Genomic DNA, 21,651 nt, shown 5'->3' on the forward strand with positions numbered 1-21,651 from the left:
TTTTTCATGACCTACATGCAGCCGCTTATCAAAGTCGGCATCATGTAGTGCGGTGTAACTCCTTTCAGGATGGCAAATGCAACAAAAGGAGGACATGTGACCATTTTCTCCTGACGGATTCCATTTCCCTTTTCCATCTGACTTGAAGGTATTGCGCAACACAAACGCTACCTCATTGAGGACGTCATGGAACCCAGTGTCGACTGCCGCCCCTGACATCTTGGTGCCCATGCGAGCCGCCAACTGGTACATCAGCGGGATAAATTTGTAAGATGGGATCTTCTTCACACCCTCCTGTGATTGAATCAGAAACACTGGTAAGAGAGGGGTTTGACAAGGGGCAAAGGCATTACAATGTAAGCAAAGTGTGGCAGAATTGATTTATGGAAATTGTGAAACTACATTTTAAAGAAAAACATACTGCAACAATGACTTCTCTTTTGTGCATCACATGTATGATTTTCATGATGTTTCCACAGACTGGGAGCTGACCTTCATCTTATCGTTGATGTCCTTGACATCAGAATTCTCCAGCCAGAGGGAGGCCAGTCGGAAGACCCACGTGTCGTGCTCCTCGCCCAGCTCCAGGCACCAGATGTAGTTCTCCACAGCCTTCCAGAGGAAGCGCAGACGGTCAGCCTGCAGGTTGGCCAGGGCGCGTTCATCCAGCTCCAGCTCTCGCTGCACCTTCACTGTGTACCTGGACGTATGATAGAAAGAACAGGCCTCACACTCTGTTCTCAGATCTTTCTTGTCTTACCTAATTCAGTTCAGTAGGAACAAATGGGTTCTCTGTTGTACAGGGCCCATGTGGGAATACAGTTAACTGCTAAACAGAACCAGTGAAGGTAAAGAGCAGCAGATTGGTGCAGTGGGTTGCACTGGTGCCTCATAGCTCCTGGAATATGGGTTTGGACCTGGTTTACATTCTAACTCTAGCTCAGCTGGGTACCTGTTTGGGTTGACTTTGCGCTCTGCCATGAGGTCCACCTCGTCCTTGGCCTTCTGTAGCAGGGCCTGTTTGTTCTCAAACTCAGACGACTTCATGTAGTTCTCGATGCTTTGGTATTGTGCATCTGAGAAGCGGGCCAGCGACAGAAACGCCTGGGTCTTCTGGCTCTGGAGCAGAGAATTGGTCCCACTCTTGTGGTCCTCAATCACCTCCACCGCCTGAGAGGAGATCATTATGCATATTAATAAGAAATAAGTAAACACCCAGGATTATGTTGAGGAGGCTTTTACACACCCCGCATTAAAACAACTTCAGTCAAACTCTGTTTTTTCATGATGTCATCCGAAGTCTACAACTTCCTTCAGCATTTTACAGCTCTTACATTTATTAGGGGGAAAATATCAAGTGTTTTGTTATTTTTTGCTGATGTATGAAAAGAGTTCTGCTTTACCTTTTCCAGGTATTTCTCCAGGATAACTCCTGGACTTTCCAGGCAAGTTTCAGCCAGCCAGTTGCCACAAAGTCTCAAACACTCTGCTAACACTGGAACCAGAGCAGGGTTAAACATCACCTGTCCAAGACGGAAGGGAAGAGGTTAGAGCACTTCAAGTACGGCTTCAAACACATACGGCAGAAACGGGGTCCCCGGTACTAACCTGATTGCTCAGCTTGTCAATCATCTGCCTAAGGATGACCAGCGCCAGGCTCTGTTCCTTCCTCACCCAGAACACCTGGGCCTCCTCCAGCTGCCATGGCGACGTCCCTGCCCCATGCTCTCCTCGGCCATGCTGCTTGATCTGACAGACAGTCCTCTCTGCAAGCTGCAGACAAAAGATGGACATGGAAAAAAAAAAAAATCACATTAAAAAACCACACAAAAAAACCACAGAATGACATATAGGACTGGTGACTGAGCAAGCAGAGGTTTGAACAGAGCACATCTGCAGGTTTGGCAACTTACTGGTTAAAGACCTGGACTCAGGACAAAAATAGTGTGCTGGATCAAATTGCAAGTAGAGCTTCATTGCTGTACCTTCAACAAATGTACGTGAAGCTCAGCTGGCTCAGCAGAAATAGCTGATTGTATGAAAAGTCCTCTTTTAATTTGAAATAATCTATGGCAATTACCTAGCAACTAAATAACGCAACATAACCTTAGATCTTTAAGTGTTGACTTTGAACAAGCGACCCCATACACCCCATCCTTGAAAAATAAAACTCGCAAAAGACCTGGGTGTTTCCCGCCGTCCGGGCCAGTTTGCACAGCTCCATGAGATGAGAGGCCAGTGCCGTGTGCAGGTACTCCTTTCTGTCTGTGTTCTGCTCCTGTCCGATCAGTATCCCCTGGGCCACGGTGCGTAGAGCCAGGATGGGCTCCAGAAGGCTGAAGTCGCTGTCAGTCAGCAGCTGGGTGTGTTGCTGCCAGCCGCTGAACAGCTCGTCTAAACCATCATCTGTCACATTCCTGCAGAGGGACACACAAGGGGAGGGGGGGTTACATCCCAAAATGTGGACGGATCAGCCGGCACTAAATTCACAATTCCTCAAGGTAAACACCAAATACCACATAGCACAAGAATGAAATCCTCCACAAAAGAATCTGTCTTTATGGTTCAACTCAGTTTTTACAGAGCATTCTGAATAAGGATTCTTGGAATTCATGCAAAGCAAATTGAATGCCACAAGTTCTGATCATCTGTTCAAAAGGACAGTCTTGTATTTCGGTCATAATTTAGAAGTGATGGGTCATCACCTTGAGCAGAGATTACCGACGCTCTCCAGCTCGCTGATTCTCTGCAGGTTACAGAGAGCAGGATACAGGGAGGAAACTGCCTCCAGGCTGCCTCGACACAGCTCCTCAACCTCAGAAACCCTGGATGGTCAGACACACACATGCACATATTACATACAGGGATTCGTAAACTTCTTTTCTTTCTGCGGTAATTCAGATGGTAACATATACCGCAGGAAGCAGGTGGCATAGTGGTTAGAGCTGCCATGCTTGCCCTCAAAGAACTGGGGTTTGAATCCCTCCTACTGCTGCAATGTACTTACTCTAAGGGATTCCAATAAAAATTACTGAGCTGTATAAATGAGTAATTCAGTATAAATTTCAGCGAAATTTAATTAATGTAAAAGTACATTTTAGCACCTGGCATATTTCAGTATTTGATCAAATGCAGAGAATTCTTTATCTCTCAGAGCTTGAAGGGCACTGAATATTGACTCGTTGAAGCCGGGATCCACCTTCTCATTCCTGGAACAAAAACAGGACACCAGAGGTCAGTGTGTTGGGAGTCGGTCCATATGGAAAATCCACGTCCGCAACCAACGTGTGTCCTTCACCTCTCGGACAGGTCGCAATCCCACTGTCCATTCCTCCAGGCTGCCTGGAACCTCTTCTCCCACAACTCAGCCCCCCAATCTGCCCCCTCGCTCTCCAGGCCACGCAGGTAGGTCTCCAGAATGCTGCATAAGCCAAAGTTCTGCAATGCCTAGAAGAGCCAGGGTGAGATGTATGGAGGACACTGGCATCTGATGGTCAATCACCTCTGACCGCTCCCAAGACGCGCCTTGCCACTGACCTCCAGGATGCCCACTTGCCGTGTCACCTCGGGGAGGTTAGAGTGAAGGTCGTAGGAGGTTAGGGCCTTCCCCCACTGGGCTTCGTGCTCGTAGGTCCTGATCCTGCCAGACATGCACATAATCATGTGGTATGATGCAACTCGATTTCATTTGTTACAGACAGACGGCACAGACGGATTGTGAGCCAGTTACCTTGTAAGGGGATTGACCATCTTCCCCCCGCCGCACCCATATAAGCTGTCAGGCTCCCCAATACTCCTGTACACCTCAATCAGCAGGTCCTAGAGAAATTCATCAAAACGGCAGTTTAATACATATTAACAGCCTATGAGGAAAAGAAGAGGATCAAATGTCACCTTGTTTTAGATGCTAGCATTCGATCCATCGATTATAACATGACAATTATCAATAACCGTTATTAACTGTCTAAAAAGTGCCCACCCCTTTGGAACATCCAACACTGCTATGGGCGTGATCCTGCTGTGCACACATGCTACGGAAAGCACCGGATGTGCAACAGGAGACGCTGGAAGAACGGCACGATGAGCAAACACGGAGCTAAACGAGGAGACCAAGTCACCTGGAGGCTGATCCCAGAGTCCTCAATGCCTCTCTCGCTCAGGCTAGTAATGGTGAAGTTCTGGCTACTCTCTTCAAATAGGATTCTCCGTGAGGATTTAGACTGAGTCCTGAGGACAAAATAAACAAACAAACAAATAAAACGAGTAATATTTCCTACTGTCTGTATCTTAGTGTTTGGGTGCCTAACAGCTACTGCAGTTTGTTGGCAAAACTTTTTAATTGTGATTCCTTTCAGGCCACAAATTTTTTTTTTTTAATTAACAATGGCTAGCAAGTGAAGTACCAAGTATTCTGGTGGTGCTGAAAAAAAGAGTGGAAGACAACTAAACAGTGCAGCATTAAATTATGAGTGTATTATTATTATTACACACACACACACACACACATTTTCGGAAGCGCTTGTCCCATACGGGGTCACGGGGAACCGGAGCCTACCCGGTAACACAGGGCGTAGGGCTGGAGGGGGAGGGGACACACCCGGGACGGGATGCCAGTCCGCCGCAAGGCACCCCAAGCGGGACTCGAACCCCAGACCCACCGGAGAACAGGACCCGGTCCAACCCACTGCGCCACAGCGCCCCCTTGTATTATTATTATTATTACTATGTAATTATTATTCTATATTAGAATTATTTAACATGAATAATGTGTGAAATTACTGAAAAAATATAACAAAGCCAATTTATACAACGCAGCATTCATGCATGTTACTTGTTTCTATGCCCCTTTGAATAATGTGATGCAAGATAAGAGGATTTGTGACTTTGAGGTCATCGAGGTCATGGAAACGAAACTCTCTCGTAAATTGAGGACCACCTGTACCTAGATTAGTAGGGCTCATCCTGAGCAACCTTTCTGACCCATTTCCTTAACCACTATGCTACTGGCTGCCCTTTGTAGACTCTGCATCATAAGGGATTAGGTGTTGAAATCAGGTCACAGAGCAAAAGGTTTAGTCGAGTCCTGTTTTCTGAAGGTCTTTGGCACAAAAGCTTGTTACGGAAGTGAAATGCAAATAAAGTCTCTGAAAGGAAAGATTTCTACAGCAAACATCCAGCGCTGAGAAGAGCTTTGTTCGGTTTAGGAAGCGTGCTCTACTGCTCCACCTGTCGTCGTCTTCAGTGCTGCACCGGATCTTGTCCACGTAGATCTCAGAGTACAGCAGCGCCGTGAAGTGGGCAGAGCACCACTGGGCCGCTCTGGCCACCTCCAGGTAGTTGAGCTCCAGCCAGAAGTTTGAGTGGCACACCGTCCCGCAGGAAGTGCTATGAAGACGGAAACAGGAAGAGGGTTACGGTGTGGGCTGGAAGGCGGTACGCAGGCAGCTAAAGAGAGAAATTCCTAGCGCTGCAACCTGTTTGGCTCCAAAGGTCTCTTCTGCTGTCGGAGGTAATCGATGACTGACAGCATCGTGCGCAGCGAGGCTCTATCCAGTGAGCCCTGGTTCGAGACATCTGAGTCTGCTGTGGAGGGAACATATCAGACTGGTGCAATGAAGAGTCACAAAGCAATCACACACACTCTGTCAGTCACGAGCACTATAAACAATTCAGAGTCACCAATTCAGCTGAAACATGTGTCTTTGGACTGTGGGAGGAAACCAGAGCACCTGGAGGAAACTCAACAGCACATGAACATGGGTTGAACATGCAAACTTCACACAGACTGAGCTGTACGTGAGCCCACGTCCAAACCCATAGCCCAGGAGGTGTGAGGCACCAGTACAACCTGCTATTCCGCCCCTACACATTTACACAAGAGGATATTTACTGAGGGAATTGAGGTGAAAAGTACAACAGCAGGTGACTCTTGGAAGAAATCCACAAGTCTAACCCATGAACCACAACCAAAGCTGTTTCCAACATCAGCACACGCGCGGTTAAGGACCCCGGGAGGGTCTCGGGAGGGCAGCTCACCGGAGTCTGTAAGGAGGGGCGTGGTGGAGCGGCTGGAAGCGAAGGCTGCCCTGGAGCACGAGGTGAAAAAGTCCCGGATGTGACCGGACAGGAGGTCCCTCCAGGAGCCGTCGGGGTCGTGGAGCAGGATGTTGTGGATGAGCAGGGGTAACACCTTCTGGCAGAAGTCTGTCTGCACCTGGAGACAATAGGGGAACAGATCCAGGATATCCAGGACCAGGCAAGCTGAAGAAGCCTGGATGCTGAACCATACACAACAGTCATCAGCAGGACTCATCAGCAACTCACAGAAACACAACTTCATTCACACAGACGGTAACCTCCGAACGAGTGTATTCAGTATACACTGCAATCCAACCCACGTTTTCGATGCTCTCTCATTCTTCATCCAAAGCTGGATGTCTTTACTGTGGTAATTCAATCTAAGTACCTTTCTCAAGGGTTCAACAGCAGTGGCTGTTCTGGAATATAAACCACCAGCTTTTTGTTCCTGATTATTTATTTGAGCCAATGTTGTGGAAATGAACAGCTATGTTCCTCCCTTCTCCCACCTTTGAGCTAAAAGGCAGATGCGGCCTCAACGGCCCTTCTCACCTCACAGAGGGGACGTGACAGCAGCAGCGCCTCGTTCGTAACTCCGCCGCTGTCCAGCAGCGCCACACACAGGGACGTCAGCCAGGTATTAAGCTGACCGTTCTGAGACACCCAGAGCTCCGAGCTGTCGAGCAGGTCCTGGGTTCGTGGCCTGGCACTCACTTCCAGGGGCTGCACGGGAAACGGACCATAACACAAGTTTTGAAATTATCCTCCCTTCCTGCAGTGTTGAAAGGATTTGTGCCATTCCAACCACCTCTGCCTGTTTTCAATGCCATCTTGGTGCACGATTCACCCTGAGAAAAACACATCTATTGCAAAACTTGCTGATCAGCCATGGCAAAGACAAGCAAACATAGATCCCAAAATGATTAATATTTCAGAATTTGTGTATATTACCCATATACAGTTCAACATAGCCATATTGCTTGCTAGGACAGCTTGTAGCATAGTGGTTAGAGTTATTGCCTTTGGACCCTAAGGTCGCAGGTTTGACCTCTGGCTGTAGTACCCTGATCAAGGTACTTACCCTAAAATTGCTCCGGTAATACTACCCAGTGTGTGTGTGTGTCTGTGTGTGTGTGTGTGTGTGTGTAAATGGGTAAATAATTGTAAGCTTAACATTGAAAGTCACCTTGCAAAAAAGCGTCAGTTAAATGAATAAAAGTAAATGTAAATGTTTGAATGGTGCCAATAACTGCAAAATTAAGGGACATGGACCTATGAGGTGTCATAACTGGTGCAGTTTTGGTTAAATGGATGGGAAATGCTTTACAGCTTTTATATTTATTTTTTTTCCTCAAGTATCACATTAAACATAAAAATAATAACCAAAGATGTAAAATGAACTGGGAAAAAAAACTAAATATTTTAAAATAACATCTAACATTTATCCACAATGAACTTGGTGCATGATGTCATATGATGCAGAATGAACAGTAAATATCTCTCACCCACACACTGTCTGAAACCGCTCATCCCAAGCGGGGGTCGCGGGGAGCCAGAGCCTAGCCCGGCAACACAGGGCGTAAGGCTGGAGGGGACACACTCAGGACGGGATGCCAGTCCATCGCAAGGCACTCCAAGCGGGACTGGAACCCCAGACCCACCGGAGAGCAGCACCCAGTCCAACCCACTGCCCCCCCCCCCCCCACAGTAAAGACCACTATAATCTAATTTTAGATCTTTATTTGTATACAGTTAACAGATACTGATATTTGTTCCTTGTACGCTTGTAAGCAATGCACGTGCACAAGCTGAGCTGCCAGCACACAGTCAGGTCAAGCAGGTTCAGTCACAAATGTGCTTACGGGCTAACGAGTGCAGTTCCTTAAGTGAACATGGTCCAAAAATGGCACAGGTGAAAGTTTTTCACCGCATATGGTGCAGGCCAAGAAAGGTCTGTATAATGAAACAATAAAGTACCCTGCTGAAGTGTAAAATACCTTGAACCTGCTACCTACTTTCCCCAGTTTTTAAAATAATAATAATAATAATAATAATTATTATTATTATTATTATTATTATAGCAGGGTGCGGTGGCGCAGTGGACTTGGCCGGGTCCTGCTCTCTGGAGGGTCTGGGGTTCGAGTTCCGCTTGGGGTGCCTTGCGACGGACTGGCGTCCCGTCCTCGGTGTGTCCCCTCCCCCTCCAGCCCTACGCCCTGTGTTGCCGGGTTAGGCTCCGGCTCCCCGCGACCCCGCTTGGGACAAGCAGTTTCAGAAAATTGAGTGTGTGTTATTATTATTATTTCATTTTGCTAACATTCTTCTCCAAAGGAACTTACAACATTAGGTTTGTACAGTAAGCTACTTGCAATTATTTACCCATTTATACTGCTGGGTCATTTTTACTGGAGAAATTCAGGGAAAATACCTTGCTCAAGATTACTATAGCGGGAAGTGGGATTTCAACCTAGGTCCATCTGCCTGCAAGGCTGCAGGTCAAACCACTAGACCATCTGTTGGCCCCCAATCCCTGCATAACGGGAATTCTCATCCAGTAACAAACTATAAAACATAGCCGTGTGAAAAACAACCGGGAGGACCGACCTTCTTCCTGGCTGATCGGAAGGGGTTGAAGTATACCAACATAGGGTCATTGTTGTTTTTGTGTGACTCCCAGAACTCAGCCCCACATCGTGTGGCCAGAATGGCTGTGAGGCACTGTACAGCAGCCTGTTTCACCTGAATGCTGAGAGAAATCGACCCCAATCACACTGATAACAATGGCTAAAGACACCTGAAGGATGTCTATAGACGTCTATCAACACACTGTAGCTTGGAGGCATGTTTTTCCACCCCTTTACCTGGGGTGAATCAGTGCATTGTTGATGCAGTTGAAGATGATGAAGATCCACTGATGTTCAATATCTGAGAAGAGCTCCACCGCTTGAGAGTGAACGTGGTCTCTCCCACGGAGCAATGCGGTGGTGGAGAGGTCCAGGGGCCCCAACTCCCCGAGGCAACTGCCAGCAGCCTCTGCATGCATGACAAGGTATCACATTTGATGGATCAGTAGGATGTTGCTGGGGTGTCCATAAGTGGGTACAGGAAGAACTGCTTACCCAAAACGTCCCTTCCCCCAGGGTCGTTGGCTGCCAGTTTACAAAGCTGTAGCAGGTTCAACACCAGCCTCACCAGGACACTCTCTGCAGGGTGAGCTACAGCACATCAGGAGGAACGTTCAGCGGGGATCCAAATTTGGGGGGGGGGGCAGCCCCTAGATGGTCTAAGAATGGTATCCCTACCTTGGCATTCCCAGAGAAGATTCTTTATCTGCCCCTTGTGGGCGCGGAGCTGCCTCTTCAGGTCCTTCAGCCCCTCAAGCCTGGTCATGGGCAGAGCATCACAGGATGAAACCGCAAGGAAATGGTCAATCTCCTGAAATGGGGAAGAAGGGGATTGTGGGGTACGAACACCATGATGATCATGAGACACGAAAATCCTCAATGGTGATTTATGCACGGGCATCTCAGTCTCGGTAATGGGTACCTTAGCTGATATATGGCCAAAGCTAAACTCTGGACCTCAACTACGCGGTAGATAACATAAAATTATGCTGTTTCATTAAGACCTGGGCTTCTGATAGTATAAATAAGTAAATGTAAGACAGGTGCCCCTACCTGTCTAAGGGTGAAGGTCCCCTTGCGGTACTTCAGCGTGTGCTGCATGGTTCTTAACTTCTGGAAGGCGGGCTGGTCCGGGAAGGGCTCCAGGCGCCGGACGGCCTGCTTCAGGTGCTCGTAGTCCTGGTTGTCCACCACTAGGAAGGTCAGCAGGCTAAAGACCTTTACATACAACCACAGAGAAGACCAAATTAGCATTATGAAGGCATCCACACAATTCACTTGTTCTTCTAAATATGCATGTCAGTAACCTGGCTATCACACTATCAGCTCATGAACAACTTCTGAAATATCCAAGGCTTTGCTAAGATCACAAACTTACCTTAACTCTACTTCCTGATTTTTTTTTTTTTAAATTTTAAGTAAAAGGCATCTGGTAGCACAGTGGTTAGAGCTGCTGTCTTTGGACCCAAAGGTCGCAAGTTTCAATCTCACCTCTGGCTGTAGAGCAAGGTACTTACCCTAAAAAAAAGTGATCCAATAAAATTACCCAGCTGTATAAATGGGTAAATACTTGTAACAAATTAACATTGTAAGTCGCTTTGCAGAAAAGTGTCAGCTAAATGAATAAATGAAAGGATGAATGTGGTGTGCGGCGTTGGCGATGCCATTCCGTACCTGCTGAGAGGCAGCTGAGTGATCGATCACCTGCGCGGTGAGAGTGCCGACGATGACCTGCAGGTGGCTCTCCAGAGCGTCCCCACAGAACTGCACGGCGGTCCGACATACAGATGTCAGCAGGTCACAGCAGAGGGTGAAACTGCGGGCGGACACCTCATCCAGCTGGGCCGGCCTGGGAAAGGCAAAGGAAGCAGAGGGCAGCCATACCTGAGTCTACATTACAGAACAACCTCAACTAGGCGAATTACAGCACACTGAGCCTGAAAAGGCGTCATCTGCAGTGATGGCCTGGGTCCCACACCCTCTCACACACACTTACATACTAACAGCGAGTCTTTGGATCGGACTCTGGACCAATATTTTTCCACGCCATTACTGTTAATGTGCTTTATAAATTGGATATGTGCCAGAACTCCCAAGCAGACACTTAACATTATTAAAAATGACACATTTTACATTAATATCCCTACAGGGAGCTCATAATGTGTGAACCATTATGAAAGCTGCGGAGGAGGTACCCGGCCCTTCTTGACCTGCTGTTGATGTGGTGGATGAGCGTGTAGATGATGTCCCTCAGGACGAAAGCCCAGGCGCCTCCCAGCCCGTCCTTCACCTCCTTCAACAGGAGGCTCACAAAGAGGTGGTACATGAGCAGAACGCGGTGCTTCTCGTAGGCGTTGGTCGTCTCCGTTGCTCTCCGGCAAATTGCAAACAGGACCTTCTGGATGGAAACCTGCGAGGAGACATCCACAGCACGTCTCTCCATCCAGTGATATCATCAGGCAGTCAAGAGTCTGGATGTTAGACCATGTGCTGCTGTGGCTTCTCACCGGTGTTTTCGAGAGAATGGCCACCAGCGATTTGAGGTTTGAGCTGTGACACTTGCTGAGGTAGTCCAGGGTGGCTTTGATCACGTAAGAGTTGAAGTACGGTGGGTTCGGTGCGGGGTCCAACTCTCTGAAACGTGACCACCACTCATTTCAAGTAAAGCACACAAGTGTGAGGTAAACCAGAGAATGGATTGGACCGACTGCGGAAAGGAGTGATTCTTACCCAATAAACCTCTGGAGCTCTCCTTCATCTCCAGCCCCTTGTTCCGTCCCTTCATACAGGGTCATCAAGAGTTCCACCACAATATCTGCCAGGTTGCTATGAATGAGACTGTCGATTTGCTGCAGAGGTTCAGACAAGAAACACAACTGAAAGCATTAAAATAAATTCATCTGAAATACAATACCATTTTTTTGGAGTTGCTTGGCCTACGCTTGTATCCTTACCTCCCAAAACCCAGCCATTCCACATGGTCCACTACAGAAGACATATTTTTAAGTGTATTTCCCGAACTGTACGTGCAACAAAGCTGAGTTATAATACACCTTACAGAAGGCATTCCATACTTTCAACAATACCACATCTTTTTAGAGTGAAGCTCGAAATAACTTCCTTGATAGCCTAGAAATATATGTAAATATTTATCTGTAATATGGGTCTTCGGAGGCTTTAATTTTCTACTCATTTTAATCCAAAAACTGGAACCTGCAGTTTGAGCTTAACATTTACAATCTGTGTCCTTAACCACTCCTCTACAAGCTTCCCCTCATCGAGCCTCTGGGGCCAATACTGAGTTTTACAGCAGTCATCAGGGTTAGATGCAAATATCACCTGTTTGCCCAGACAGCTGGCATCCTTCAGCAAGTCATACACACGGTGGGCGGTATCCCTCTGCAGGGTCACCTGGCTGTCAGACCCCGAGAAGGCAAAATAGGGCAGGATGTTCACCATGATCTTCGGAAAGCAGTCTGCCAGCAGTTGCTTCCAGTCCATCTTGAGCTGAGCGCCAATGGACTTGACCTGCTCAAAGTCATCCAGGAACACCAGATGTGGCACCAGGACATGGTAGGAGGATCTGGGGTAAGAATCAAACAAGGGGAAGAGCAATCAGTTTGTGAATCTTGAATAGTCCTGGGCACACTGGCAACAACAAGAGGGGGAACCCATCGTTCTGGAATGGTACCAGATCTTTATTTACTACTTTATTTATTGTTTTATCCACGTTGACTTACAGTATTATACCTCTACAATGCTTCTACTTTTACTGGAGCAACTGGGGTGAGAATGGTGATCAAAAGTATTAAAAAAAGTAGTGGGGAGTGGGACTTAAGCTCACAAGTCTGTCTTCCCCTGCTATGCCACCTACTGGCGACTCCAGGATTTTTGGTTCCACTTACGACCTTAACTGCTTAACCGGCTCAGCTATTCGCTTTTCCAGATGACCTAGTAAATGCAATGAAAGGCGGTGTGGGAATTCTGCAGGATTTTGAAATCGAGAGCAGAGATTGCCACGATCTCTGCGTCTCAGGTGCGCAGGTACAGGTGTCCATTCCTCTGTGGGCACTTACCTATAGAAGTCCTCCAAGGTGGCGTGGTTGAGCAACGAGAACGGAAAGGACTGCAGGGTGTAGTCTGGGTTTGTCTGCCTCTGTCTCAGCCACTCGGTAACCAGGTAGTCCAAGTGGGAGCCCACCAAGCTCTCCGGGCTCTTGTAGCCCAGGGTCCGAGCCACGCTGCCCAGCACCTTGTGGCGTAAAAGCACAAAAAACTAAACAAGTGCCCTGGTTTGAATATGACTCACCCTACTTTTATTGTTTATCTATCTATTTTACACAGATACAGTGCTGTGGACTATGTTGTTCTGTATTTAAATTTTTTTGATTATGTGGTTTTTTCTACTTTGTGAGTCCCAGGTGGGTCTTGTAGGAAAGGAGAGGGGTTCTATTAAGGGATACAAGTGTTGGGTATGATTGTTTACTGTAATCTCCTGAAAGTGAAAATAAAATGACAAATATAATAAGAAAATTAATACAATGAAAAAAACTAACAAAAAAGACTGAACATCCGCACATTTAGTTTACGCAAATTTTAACTCGTCATCTTTTTTCACACTGCAGTGTTGGACAATGACATTTATCTCATCAAGTAAATGTAAGTAATGTAAATAGGTATCATGTAAATAAGAAAAAAATGTTATTTTTTCGCTCAGGTTCCCTTTATTACATATTAGATTTTGGTCGAACACCTGAAAACATTCTGTGTTAAAATCTGCAGCAATCTGGAAAGGGTCAAATACTTTCTCCCAACTTGTGATTGAACCCATCTAGGAAAGGAGGCCCAGAACAGGTACTATTTACCTTACTACTTTCACACCTCACCTGAAAGTGAGCTTAATTTTTACACCTCCCATCCTTCCCCACATGAATAAAAGAACTGATGGCAATTAAATTTCATGCCTCCCCCGTCATCCCTGCGTACCTCGCCTGGGGAGGCACAGCGCACAGGTTAGGGAACCCTGATCTTGAGCAGTAGAGACCACGTCAGGGCAGAACTTGCCTTCTTGATGGTTCTCTCCTCAATCACGTTCTCCTTGTGGGACTGAAAGAGGGCGAAGAGGGCCTGCTTCTCGCACACTGGGCTGCAGATAAGCACGGTTGAGATGCTCTTCAGCAGGGTGGCCCGCCGGTTAAACACTTCGTCCCGCTTCTCTTCTGCTGTACCTCCCTTCTGCGACACACGCACACGACAGAGAAGGAGCTGATGAATGGGAGGTGGCCAATGTCTGTTAGCCTCTTACACGAACTTGACCAACTCTTTACCATCTTATACACTTTACTTACCCTCCTCATTCCCTCCTGCGCTCTGAGGTACACGTTCTCAAATGCGGTCTGCTGCATTTTCAGTGGAAGCATCTTCTTGCTTCCAGGGCTGTCTGCCGCCACCTCCAGGAAGAGTCTGTAAGACAAACGGAGCACAGGCATATTTGGAAGAACTGACATCCGACACGTCCATTACTGATAGATGGTCCTAAATATTTTAACAGGATCCATTTCCTCACCACCGATAAGGATTTACGAATATTCACCCATTTGAGGAGGCCTGTTTGGGCCGAGCGCTTGGCGGTATAACTGACCTGTCCACCGTCATGGCAGTCAGCATACGGACGTGATGGTTGGAGTCGGCAAGGTGGGAAGGGAGGACGGCGGACACAGGCATCTCCTCGTCCCGCAGAGTCAGAACAGCCCACATACAGCACGGGTCCGCCTTGGACAGAAATGTGAGCGCAGGTTGTGCAGCAGCTCTAAAAGAGGTGTCGAAGAGAGCGTCGCCTCCATGGCATCTTACCTCCAACAGCGCCACCAAGCAGTGGACCAAGGTGACCCTCACAGGCGCCGTGCACTTCCCGCTTCGGCCCAGGATACTGGAGGAGATACAAAGCCGGGTTGAACAAGCCAAGCCTCGGAATAGTTTACCTCATTGGTTTCAGTGGCTGATGTTTCCTGGTACCGAGTGTCCGTTCAAAGAAGCTCATAAGAGAAACTCCTCCATAAATTTGATTATATAACAATAATAATGACAATAATAACAATACAGTATACCCTTCATTAAACAGATTTCAGATTTAACAGACAAAATTCCATAGTTTATATGTTGGTACTTTGCCGGTATTTTCCAGCTGAGATGTCCCCGTAACAGTCCGCTTAAAGTCGATATGTGTGTGCTTTGTCAGTCATGCTACGAACATAACGCAAACCTAGTACACAGAGCTCTCTGTCGCAAAAGAGACTGAGTAATTTATTATTTACTTTTGTTATTTTTGTAACGCATTATATGTAACATATATTGTGAAATTTACCGATTTTCACTCAAATACAGATGATGTGCTTCACGATGTATCATTTGCTGTTTAACGGAACTGTGGTTTCATACAGACGCTCTTTGTACAGACATTTGGATGTAATGGACATTCAGCAAACCCGGACAACCCATACCCCTAATTACTCCGTTAAATCAAGGATATACTGTAATAATTATAATAATAACTCTGCCATGGACAGTCCCAAGCCTGGCCAAGAAAGGACGAGGGTTGGGTGTGGGGTTAGCTCTCCTACACTGTGAAAACATTGCCAGCTACAGAAATGCCAACAAGGAAACTTCATGACGACATCTCAGCTCTTAGCGACACCTGGAGTACCCTTGTTGGCAGCCTATGCTCCAGGAGGGGTGGAAAGCACAAGAAGAATAATGACGAGGACGATGGTGAAGGGCACCACCTCACCAGAATCCAGAGATCACTTTGAGCAGAGTTCCGTGGACGTGTTGCATCTCGCCAGCCTGGCCCTGGGCTCGACTTAGGTTGCGGATGGAAGGGATGAGTCCCAGCAGGATGGCGGCACAAATCTCCTGGTCTTGTCGGTACAAGGAACATAAATCCCTGTGATCCATCACAAACAGACATCCTAAGTAGGCAGTGGGAAAACTATGCCAAAGTTCATTTCATCCTAGCTGTGCTGTAGAACCCTTGTGTAGGGTACTAAACTTAACTTTATACAGGAAAAATGAATAATTATGATATTTATTATTCATTGATAAAATTAATTACAATTATAATACTATTGCTGTAATAAATTGTACATCTACATTTATTCATTTAGCAGATGCTTTTCTCCAAAATACTTACTCAGGTATTTAAATGTGCAAAAATGGTGTAGACACACACAGTCTGTACACAGTATTCTGCGTGTTCCAAAGCTATTTGCAATAATAGAGTATTATAAGTTATAACAATTGTATTAATATTTAAAAATCTGTTTTCTGAACTTGAACTGGGAAGTCACCAATTCAAAAAAAAAAAATCATTAGAAAAACTCTGACTAAAAACAACAGCCTCTAGACATAAACAAAAAACCAAAGATACTGCTCCTTACGCCAAAGGATTTAAGAGCGAATCAAATTCTTCAGCTGTTAAAGGTGTATCGTCTGTTGGTAGTTTGCTCAGCAAGGTGAGGTACTGAGGGGGATACAGAAAAATAATCAGAATTCAGCAGTAACCATGCAGACCATCCCTTCAAGCTTTAGGAGGAAGAATAACTGGCATAATCGATTGTTCAGCTACTTCTTCCACATTCCAAACTCCCCATGATTCAGCGGTCAAGCTATAGACTCTGAGCAATTTTCCCACCATGTTCAAGTGCAGCGGCTTGTTGGGGTCCATCTGATCGACGAGCAGGAGCAGCTGGCGGCGAACGTCCGGAGGCCCGAACAAAAGCCCGTGTGCGAACTCTGCGGACGCGCACTGGGCTAGGAACCGCAGGACAGCCAGCAGGGCCAGGTCCATCTCGGCCAGGAGCTCCTCTGCCAGCGCACTGCGGACTCCTGTGCGACACGGGGACGCCAAGGGCCGTGAGACGGCGGGGCCCACGGCAGCGGGGTTAGCGTGACACGGACGACCGAGGCACCTGTGCAGGTTTGCGCATCACTGTTCTCCACGCCGTGCCTGATGTCTGCGCTCGTGCTGTTGCTGCTCGTGTCCCCGTCGTCAAACAGGTCGACGTGAACCGTCCCCTCCGCCGGAAATCGACTTGCCTCCAACTCGTCCTCCATGCGCTCCTCCTCCACCACAACGCTGCCTCGTTTACACGAGTTTGTCAGCTGCGGGCGTCGATACGAATCCTTCAGTGGTTCGAGTTCCGCTAAGATCTCACTCTAAACTCTCCCTCCTCCCATTCATTCACATCCCACCAATCGAAGCTTTTACCACAAGGTTTTAGGCAACACTCACCGTTATTTTGCATATTTTTGTCAGTTCAGTCATCAGCCTGGATGGCAGGACTCTTAAGAACAAGCTGCAGGAGGTTAAGTTCATACTGTCCTGGAAAAGAACCCATTTACATTTATTCATTCAACGGATGCTTCCCTCCAAATTGACTGTGTATTTACCTATTTATACAGCTGGGTAATTTTATTGGAGCAGTTTGGGGCACAGTCAGCCTGCAGAACAATAGACACTAAGAACAAGAGATATGACCCTATATAATATATACACACACACACACACACACTTTTTTCTCTTTTTCGGGGAAATATATTAATGAAAAAAATTATTAAAATTTAAAACACAAAAACATGCATTAGAAACAATGGAACAATGTATAAATAATACAGTATAAACTTACATATAAATGTACATACATACTTGTATAACAGACAAACATTTGTAGAACGTACCTTCAGAAGAGCCATGCGTGTAGACCAAGCACAGCTCGCGTTACATACGAGGCAATCACAGCAAGCCTAGCTACCATATGCCTGACACATATACATAGATATTTCTCATATATGAAAATATGAAATGTTGAGAAGAACGGATTCTAAAAGCAAAGGACACTGTCTGCTGCTTCATGGATGGACTGTACCTTACTGAAGGGTACTACAACACCACTTGAAATTCGAACCTGCAACCATCGCACCGGAAGGAAACAGCTCTAACTGCTACACTATCAGTTGTAAAAATGAACAACAGCAACAACAAGAACAACAACAAAAGTAACAAGCGTGTGACAGGAGCCATGTCGAGAGAACTTACATTGCTCCCTTTGCTGATGGCATCTGAGCACAACTGCATGATGGTCTTGAGAGCAGAGACAGAGGCACAGTCAGCAACCTTGCTCCTCACTGTAGCGACGTATTCGCTAAGATGCTGCATTAAAGACTGCAAAATACATGCAGATATTTGAAATATCAGACTGGGGTAAAGAGTGACCCTCACATGATGAACTGACCAATGTAAGGCGGAACGCTGGAGCCCACCTTGGCCTTCTGGAAGAGCAGGGACCTGTAAGCTTCATCTTCGGTGAGAAGCCCAGTGCACATGTACCCTCCCAGGACGCCAGTAAGCAAGACACAGCATCTAACCAGACACTCCGCTGGAGGACTCTGTGACTGAAGGCCATGCAGAACATGAGTGTCAAACTGCTCCAAGGCTACTAATGTATGTGTCCTAAGAACAACATTGTCCCGTTTAACACACACTCACATCGGGAGAGTAACAGTTGAGAAGCTGGTCGGCCACGGACAGGAGGTCCTTCTCCACTTTGTCTCTGAGAGCCTGCACAACGGTGACCTTGCCGTCCGAGGAGCCCGCCACATGGGAGGTCCCTTTGGCCGCAGGGCACGGGAGGACCTCATCGAAGGTGAACTGCAGGTACATGCTCTCCATATCGAACGAGCCACGTTCGCCTTCGGATGACGGCTGGTCCTGGGAGAAGACACTTAGAGGGGAAAGATGACACTGAGGTTCCACGCATGCTCGATGAGGAGAATGTGATCACTCTGCTTCGGACGGAGACACAACCTCACCTCCCGGAAGCTGGAGACCCCAGAAGAAAGAGCATGCCGGACCTGGTGTCTTTGAATGTCAAGGGGACGAGAATTCTTGGAATGAGTCGATCTGGAAAATCCCTGTGAGAGAGAGGTGATGAGACACAGAACTGAAACAGAGCTTTGTTACACACTCACACACCTTGATACTGTACGACACACTCATACACTCACTCACCATTGTTAACCGCTTGACCTTGTTAGGTCGCAGCAGTCTTGAGCTAACCCCTATATCACTAATGCTTTGAGGGGACGGCAGTCCATCCCAGCGCAACAAAGAGTACTAGTCAAAAGACAATACATCCACTTGAAACCATTTATATTCATTCATTCAACTCACACTTTCTCCAGAACAATTCACAATGTTAAGCTGCTTACGATGATTTACTGATTTATACATCAGGGTTATTCTCACTGGAGCAGTTCAAGGTGAGTGATCTGCTCAGAGATATTAGAGCCAGAGTGGGATTCGAACCCGTGACCTCCGAGTCCAAAGGCGGCAAGTCTGACCACTGTGGCACTAGTCGGCGCTGCTGCACCACACTTGCCTGGGCCAAAAAACACAGAAACTGGACATTTGAAGACAGGAAGTTGGTCTTATGCACCAACACCTCAAAATTCTAAATATCTGGCAAAAAACCCCCAACAGGATTATTTGTAGTCCTTCTGCAAGATGTGGAAGTGAACCACAATTCAGGGATCTGCAAGAACTACTTGGTGAATAAGGAAAGTGAAGGATGATGCAAACTAATGACCTGATGGTAAAACATGAAAAAACTAATTTCCAGCAAATGCACACAAAAATCTCAGTGTTACTGTATCACAGCACTCTTCCATAGTTCTACTGAACCCTGAAAGAGAAGCCTGGACCTGAGTATTGATTTGCCCACCTGCACACGATTAGGTGGGGCTTGGAACTCTCCTCCATGTCTTCACTCTGGTCCTTCGTCAATAGCCAGCCAATGATGGACTCCTTGAGGCTGGGTGGTCCGCACCCCTCGGCAGTGGCTACGTACCCCAGGCCTGGGTTGCCGCTCTTTGGGAGCCTACATTTCAGCAAGGCCTGGGCCAGGCACAGAGCTGCGTTGCTGCGGAGAGAGAGCAAAACACACATGATGCCAAGAGTCCAAGTTCTTACCGGTGTTCTGTATGCGCCGCCATTTCTGGCCACCAAAAGGAAATTCACCTGGAGGGTTTAAAGGCTGTGCCAGTGAAGAGCTTCCAGAATTCTCTGTCGACAGAAATGAGCCCTCCTTGGATGATGGTGCGCAGTAGGTCCAGGCTGAGGGCTTCTGTCTGGTGCGAGCCGACGCCACGTGCCGCCAGAGCCCAGATGCGACCCCAGAGCCTGCGAATCTCTGGCGCCTGGGCGTGTTTGCTGTGCAGGGCCTGACAACGTGCCACTTCCTTCAGGCAGCGCAGCACATAGGGTCCCCGCTCCCCCCGCCGCTGCTCCAACAGCAGTTGGCAAAGTGACGACAGCAGGGGCACCAGCTCCTCCTCTGGCAGGAGAGACGGGTACTTGGAGGCCAAGACAGAAGTAATCTGAAGCCTGTAGGAAGAGACAGTGGCAAGAACTGCTAAACCAGGCCACAGCAGGCAGCATGGTGGCACAGCAGTTAGCACTGGTGCCCTCTCTGTTCTCCCCATGTTCATGTGGGTTTCCTCCAGGTGCTCTGGTTTCAAGCCCAAGGATGTGTGTTTTAGGTATGTTTTAGGCGTGTGTGTTTTAGAGTGAATGAATGAAGGTATGACTGCACTGCGATGGACCAGAATCCTGTCCAGGATGAATTATGTTCTGAGAATTGGCTCTGGACCAACTCGATCCTGTGCCGGACAAGCTGCTACTAACAGCAAATGGATCGATAATCTGTATATTGTTTATTGTTGACCACCACACCCGTACTCTAATGCCGATTTCTTCCACTGCCTCACCACGGAATGATGTCAAAGTCACTCTGAGATGGCTGCAAGTGGTCCCGGAGAACTTCCCATCCAAGCTCAACGCGTCGCCGTTTGCTGGGGGTCCCCTGGACACTTTCACGCTGGGTGACCTTCAAGTGGGCCTGAGTGACCTCGAGCACTTGTGTGTCCTGGCTGAAGAGCTGGAACACAAAGTCAACACTCTGTGACACATAGAAAAGGTCTCGCCGAGCACCGCGGTTCCTGAAGGCCACTACAAATTTTACCAAATGAAGGGAAAAGTCAACGAAATACATTACCTGGTGGCAGATATCTGCAGTGAGTTCAATGAGGTTCTCCTTGACTGCAATGTGCCGTGATCCAGTGACATATTTCCCTCTGCTGCCGATTTGGCTGATTTCACCCACAAGGACATCGTAAAGGTTGTACATGAGATTCTTCCATTTAGTCCAGTCCTCAGCATGAGCGCCTATGCCATTGAAATGAGTATAAACATGAAAGTAATTTTACCACTTGAATATGTAAATTGCCCCTCTCCCATAGGTTGTGAACTGTCATAGGACATCGCACCTGTGTCTTCTGTCTTTGCCCCCTTGGGGTGGTGAACACGTAGCTGCAAGCTGAAGAACTCCACAATTTCATCCTTGAGCACAGGGCTGGGCCGCATCTGGGCCCAAATGTAGAGGATTGAGGGGAGTAGCTCCTCTCCCAGCCAGCAGACTCGAATCCGGCAGTTCATGGCCGAGGTCCTCAGGAAGATGTTCAGGGCGGAGAGCAGGTGCTCCAGGACAGTGAGATGTTTCTCCTGCCTGCACAGATGCAACATTTACAGTAAGGCACTGAGTGGCCATAAAAGCAAGGTCTAAGAAAAACCAAGCAGGCTCATGTAAGGATCACAGTACCTGGCATGGAGCAAGGTTTTGGAAAAGAAGCTGAAGAGTGTGTTGGTTAGACCTTCTGTTTGGAGACACACTCCCTGGACCACGGTATGGATGATCCTGCTCAGCAGGACCCGGTTGATAGCTCGAGAAGATCCATTGAAAAGGTCACAGTACAAATCCAGCAAATCTTAGGAAGGTATAGAGGAGAAGAGAACCAGTTGAGGAGATGCATCCCTCCGTGGCCTGAAGACATCATG

At 47.4% G+C, this 21,651-nt stretch overlaps 1 protein-coding gene across 2 annotated transcripts in view; it reads right to left on the reverse strand.

Moving 5' to 3' along the window:
- Positions 1-21,651, reverse strand: part of atm (ATM serine/threonine kinase) — a 29,581-nt gene that overhangs the window by 6,230 nt on the left and 1,700 nt on the right. The window contains exons 6-51 of one of the 2 annotated variants that reach the window (XM_018748918.2): positions 21,416-21,581; positions 21,084-21,322; positions 20,813-20,982; positions 20,526-20,695; positions 19,777-20,142; positions 19,481-19,678; positions 18,570-18,671; positions 18,247-18,481; positions 18,021-18,152; positions 17,797-17,922; positions 16,993-17,082; positions 16,670-16,862; positions 16,393-16,586; positions 16,139-16,221; positions 15,490-15,645; positions 14,556-14,631; positions 14,344-14,474; positions 14,051-14,165; positions 13,767-13,937; positions 12,779-12,954; positions 12,042-12,285; positions 11,433-11,551; positions 11,210-11,336; positions 10,913-11,112; positions 10,377-10,551; positions 9,756-9,920; positions 9,381-9,513; positions 9,198-9,293; positions 8,940-9,111; positions 8,683-8,824; positions 6,631-6,801; positions 6,037-6,214; positions 5,475-5,583; positions 5,227-5,385; positions 4,119-4,227; positions 3,731-3,819; positions 3,538-3,640; positions 3,299-3,447; positions 3,105-3,209; positions 2,706-2,825; positions 2,183-2,417; positions 1,609-1,773; positions 1,404-1,523; positions 953-1,170; positions 493-700; positions 172-294 (exon numbers count right to left, since the gene is read on the reverse strand). In XM_018748918.2, the coding sequence (XP_018604434.2) occupies positions 172-294; positions 493-700; positions 953-1,170; positions 1,404-1,523; positions 1,609-1,773; positions 2,183-2,417; positions 2,706-2,825; positions 3,105-3,209; positions 3,299-3,447; positions 3,538-3,640; positions 3,731-3,819; positions 4,119-4,227; positions 5,227-5,385; positions 5,475-5,583; positions 6,037-6,214; positions 6,631-6,801; positions 8,683-8,824; positions 8,940-9,111; positions 9,198-9,293; positions 9,381-9,513; positions 9,756-9,920; positions 10,377-10,551; positions 10,913-11,112; positions 11,210-11,336; positions 11,433-11,551; positions 12,042-12,285; positions 12,779-12,954; positions 13,767-13,937; positions 14,051-14,165; positions 14,344-14,474; positions 14,556-14,631; positions 15,490-15,645; positions 16,139-16,221; positions 16,393-16,586; positions 16,670-16,862; positions 16,993-17,082; positions 17,797-17,922; positions 18,021-18,152; positions 18,247-18,481; positions 18,570-18,671; positions 19,481-19,678; positions 19,777-20,142; positions 20,526-20,695; positions 20,813-20,982; positions 21,084-21,322; positions 21,416-21,581 (7,223 nt within the window). Of the gene's footprint in view, positions 1-171; positions 295-492; positions 701-952; positions 1,171-1,403; positions 1,524-1,608; positions 1,774-2,182; positions 2,418-2,705; positions 2,826-3,104; positions 3,210-3,298; positions 3,448-3,537; positions 3,641-3,730; positions 3,820-4,118; positions 4,228-5,226; positions 5,386-5,474; positions 5,584-6,036; positions 6,215-6,630; positions 6,802-8,682; positions 8,825-8,939; positions 9,112-9,197; positions 9,294-9,380; positions 9,514-9,755; positions 9,921-10,376; positions 10,552-10,897; positions 11,113-11,209; positions 11,337-11,432; positions 11,552-12,041; positions 12,286-12,778; positions 12,955-13,766; positions 13,938-14,050; positions 14,166-14,343; positions 14,475-14,555; positions 14,632-15,489; positions 15,646-16,138; positions 16,222-16,392; positions 16,587-16,669; positions 16,863-16,992; positions 17,083-17,796; positions 17,923-18,020; positions 18,153-18,246; positions 18,482-18,569; positions 18,672-19,480; positions 19,679-19,776; positions 20,143-20,525; positions 20,696-20,812; positions 20,983-21,083; positions 21,323-21,415; positions 21,582-21,651 lie in introns of both variants that reach the window. The other variant, XM_018748917.2, reaches the window with a different exon arrangement.

The sequence above is a fragment of the Scleropages formosus genome, chromosome 10, assembly GCF_900964775.1.
Source record: "Scleropages formosus chromosome 10, fSclFor1.1, whole genome shotgun sequence".
Classification (NCBI taxonomy): domain Eukaryota; kingdom Metazoa; phylum Chordata; class Actinopteri; order Osteoglossiformes; family Osteoglossidae; genus Scleropages; species Scleropages formosus.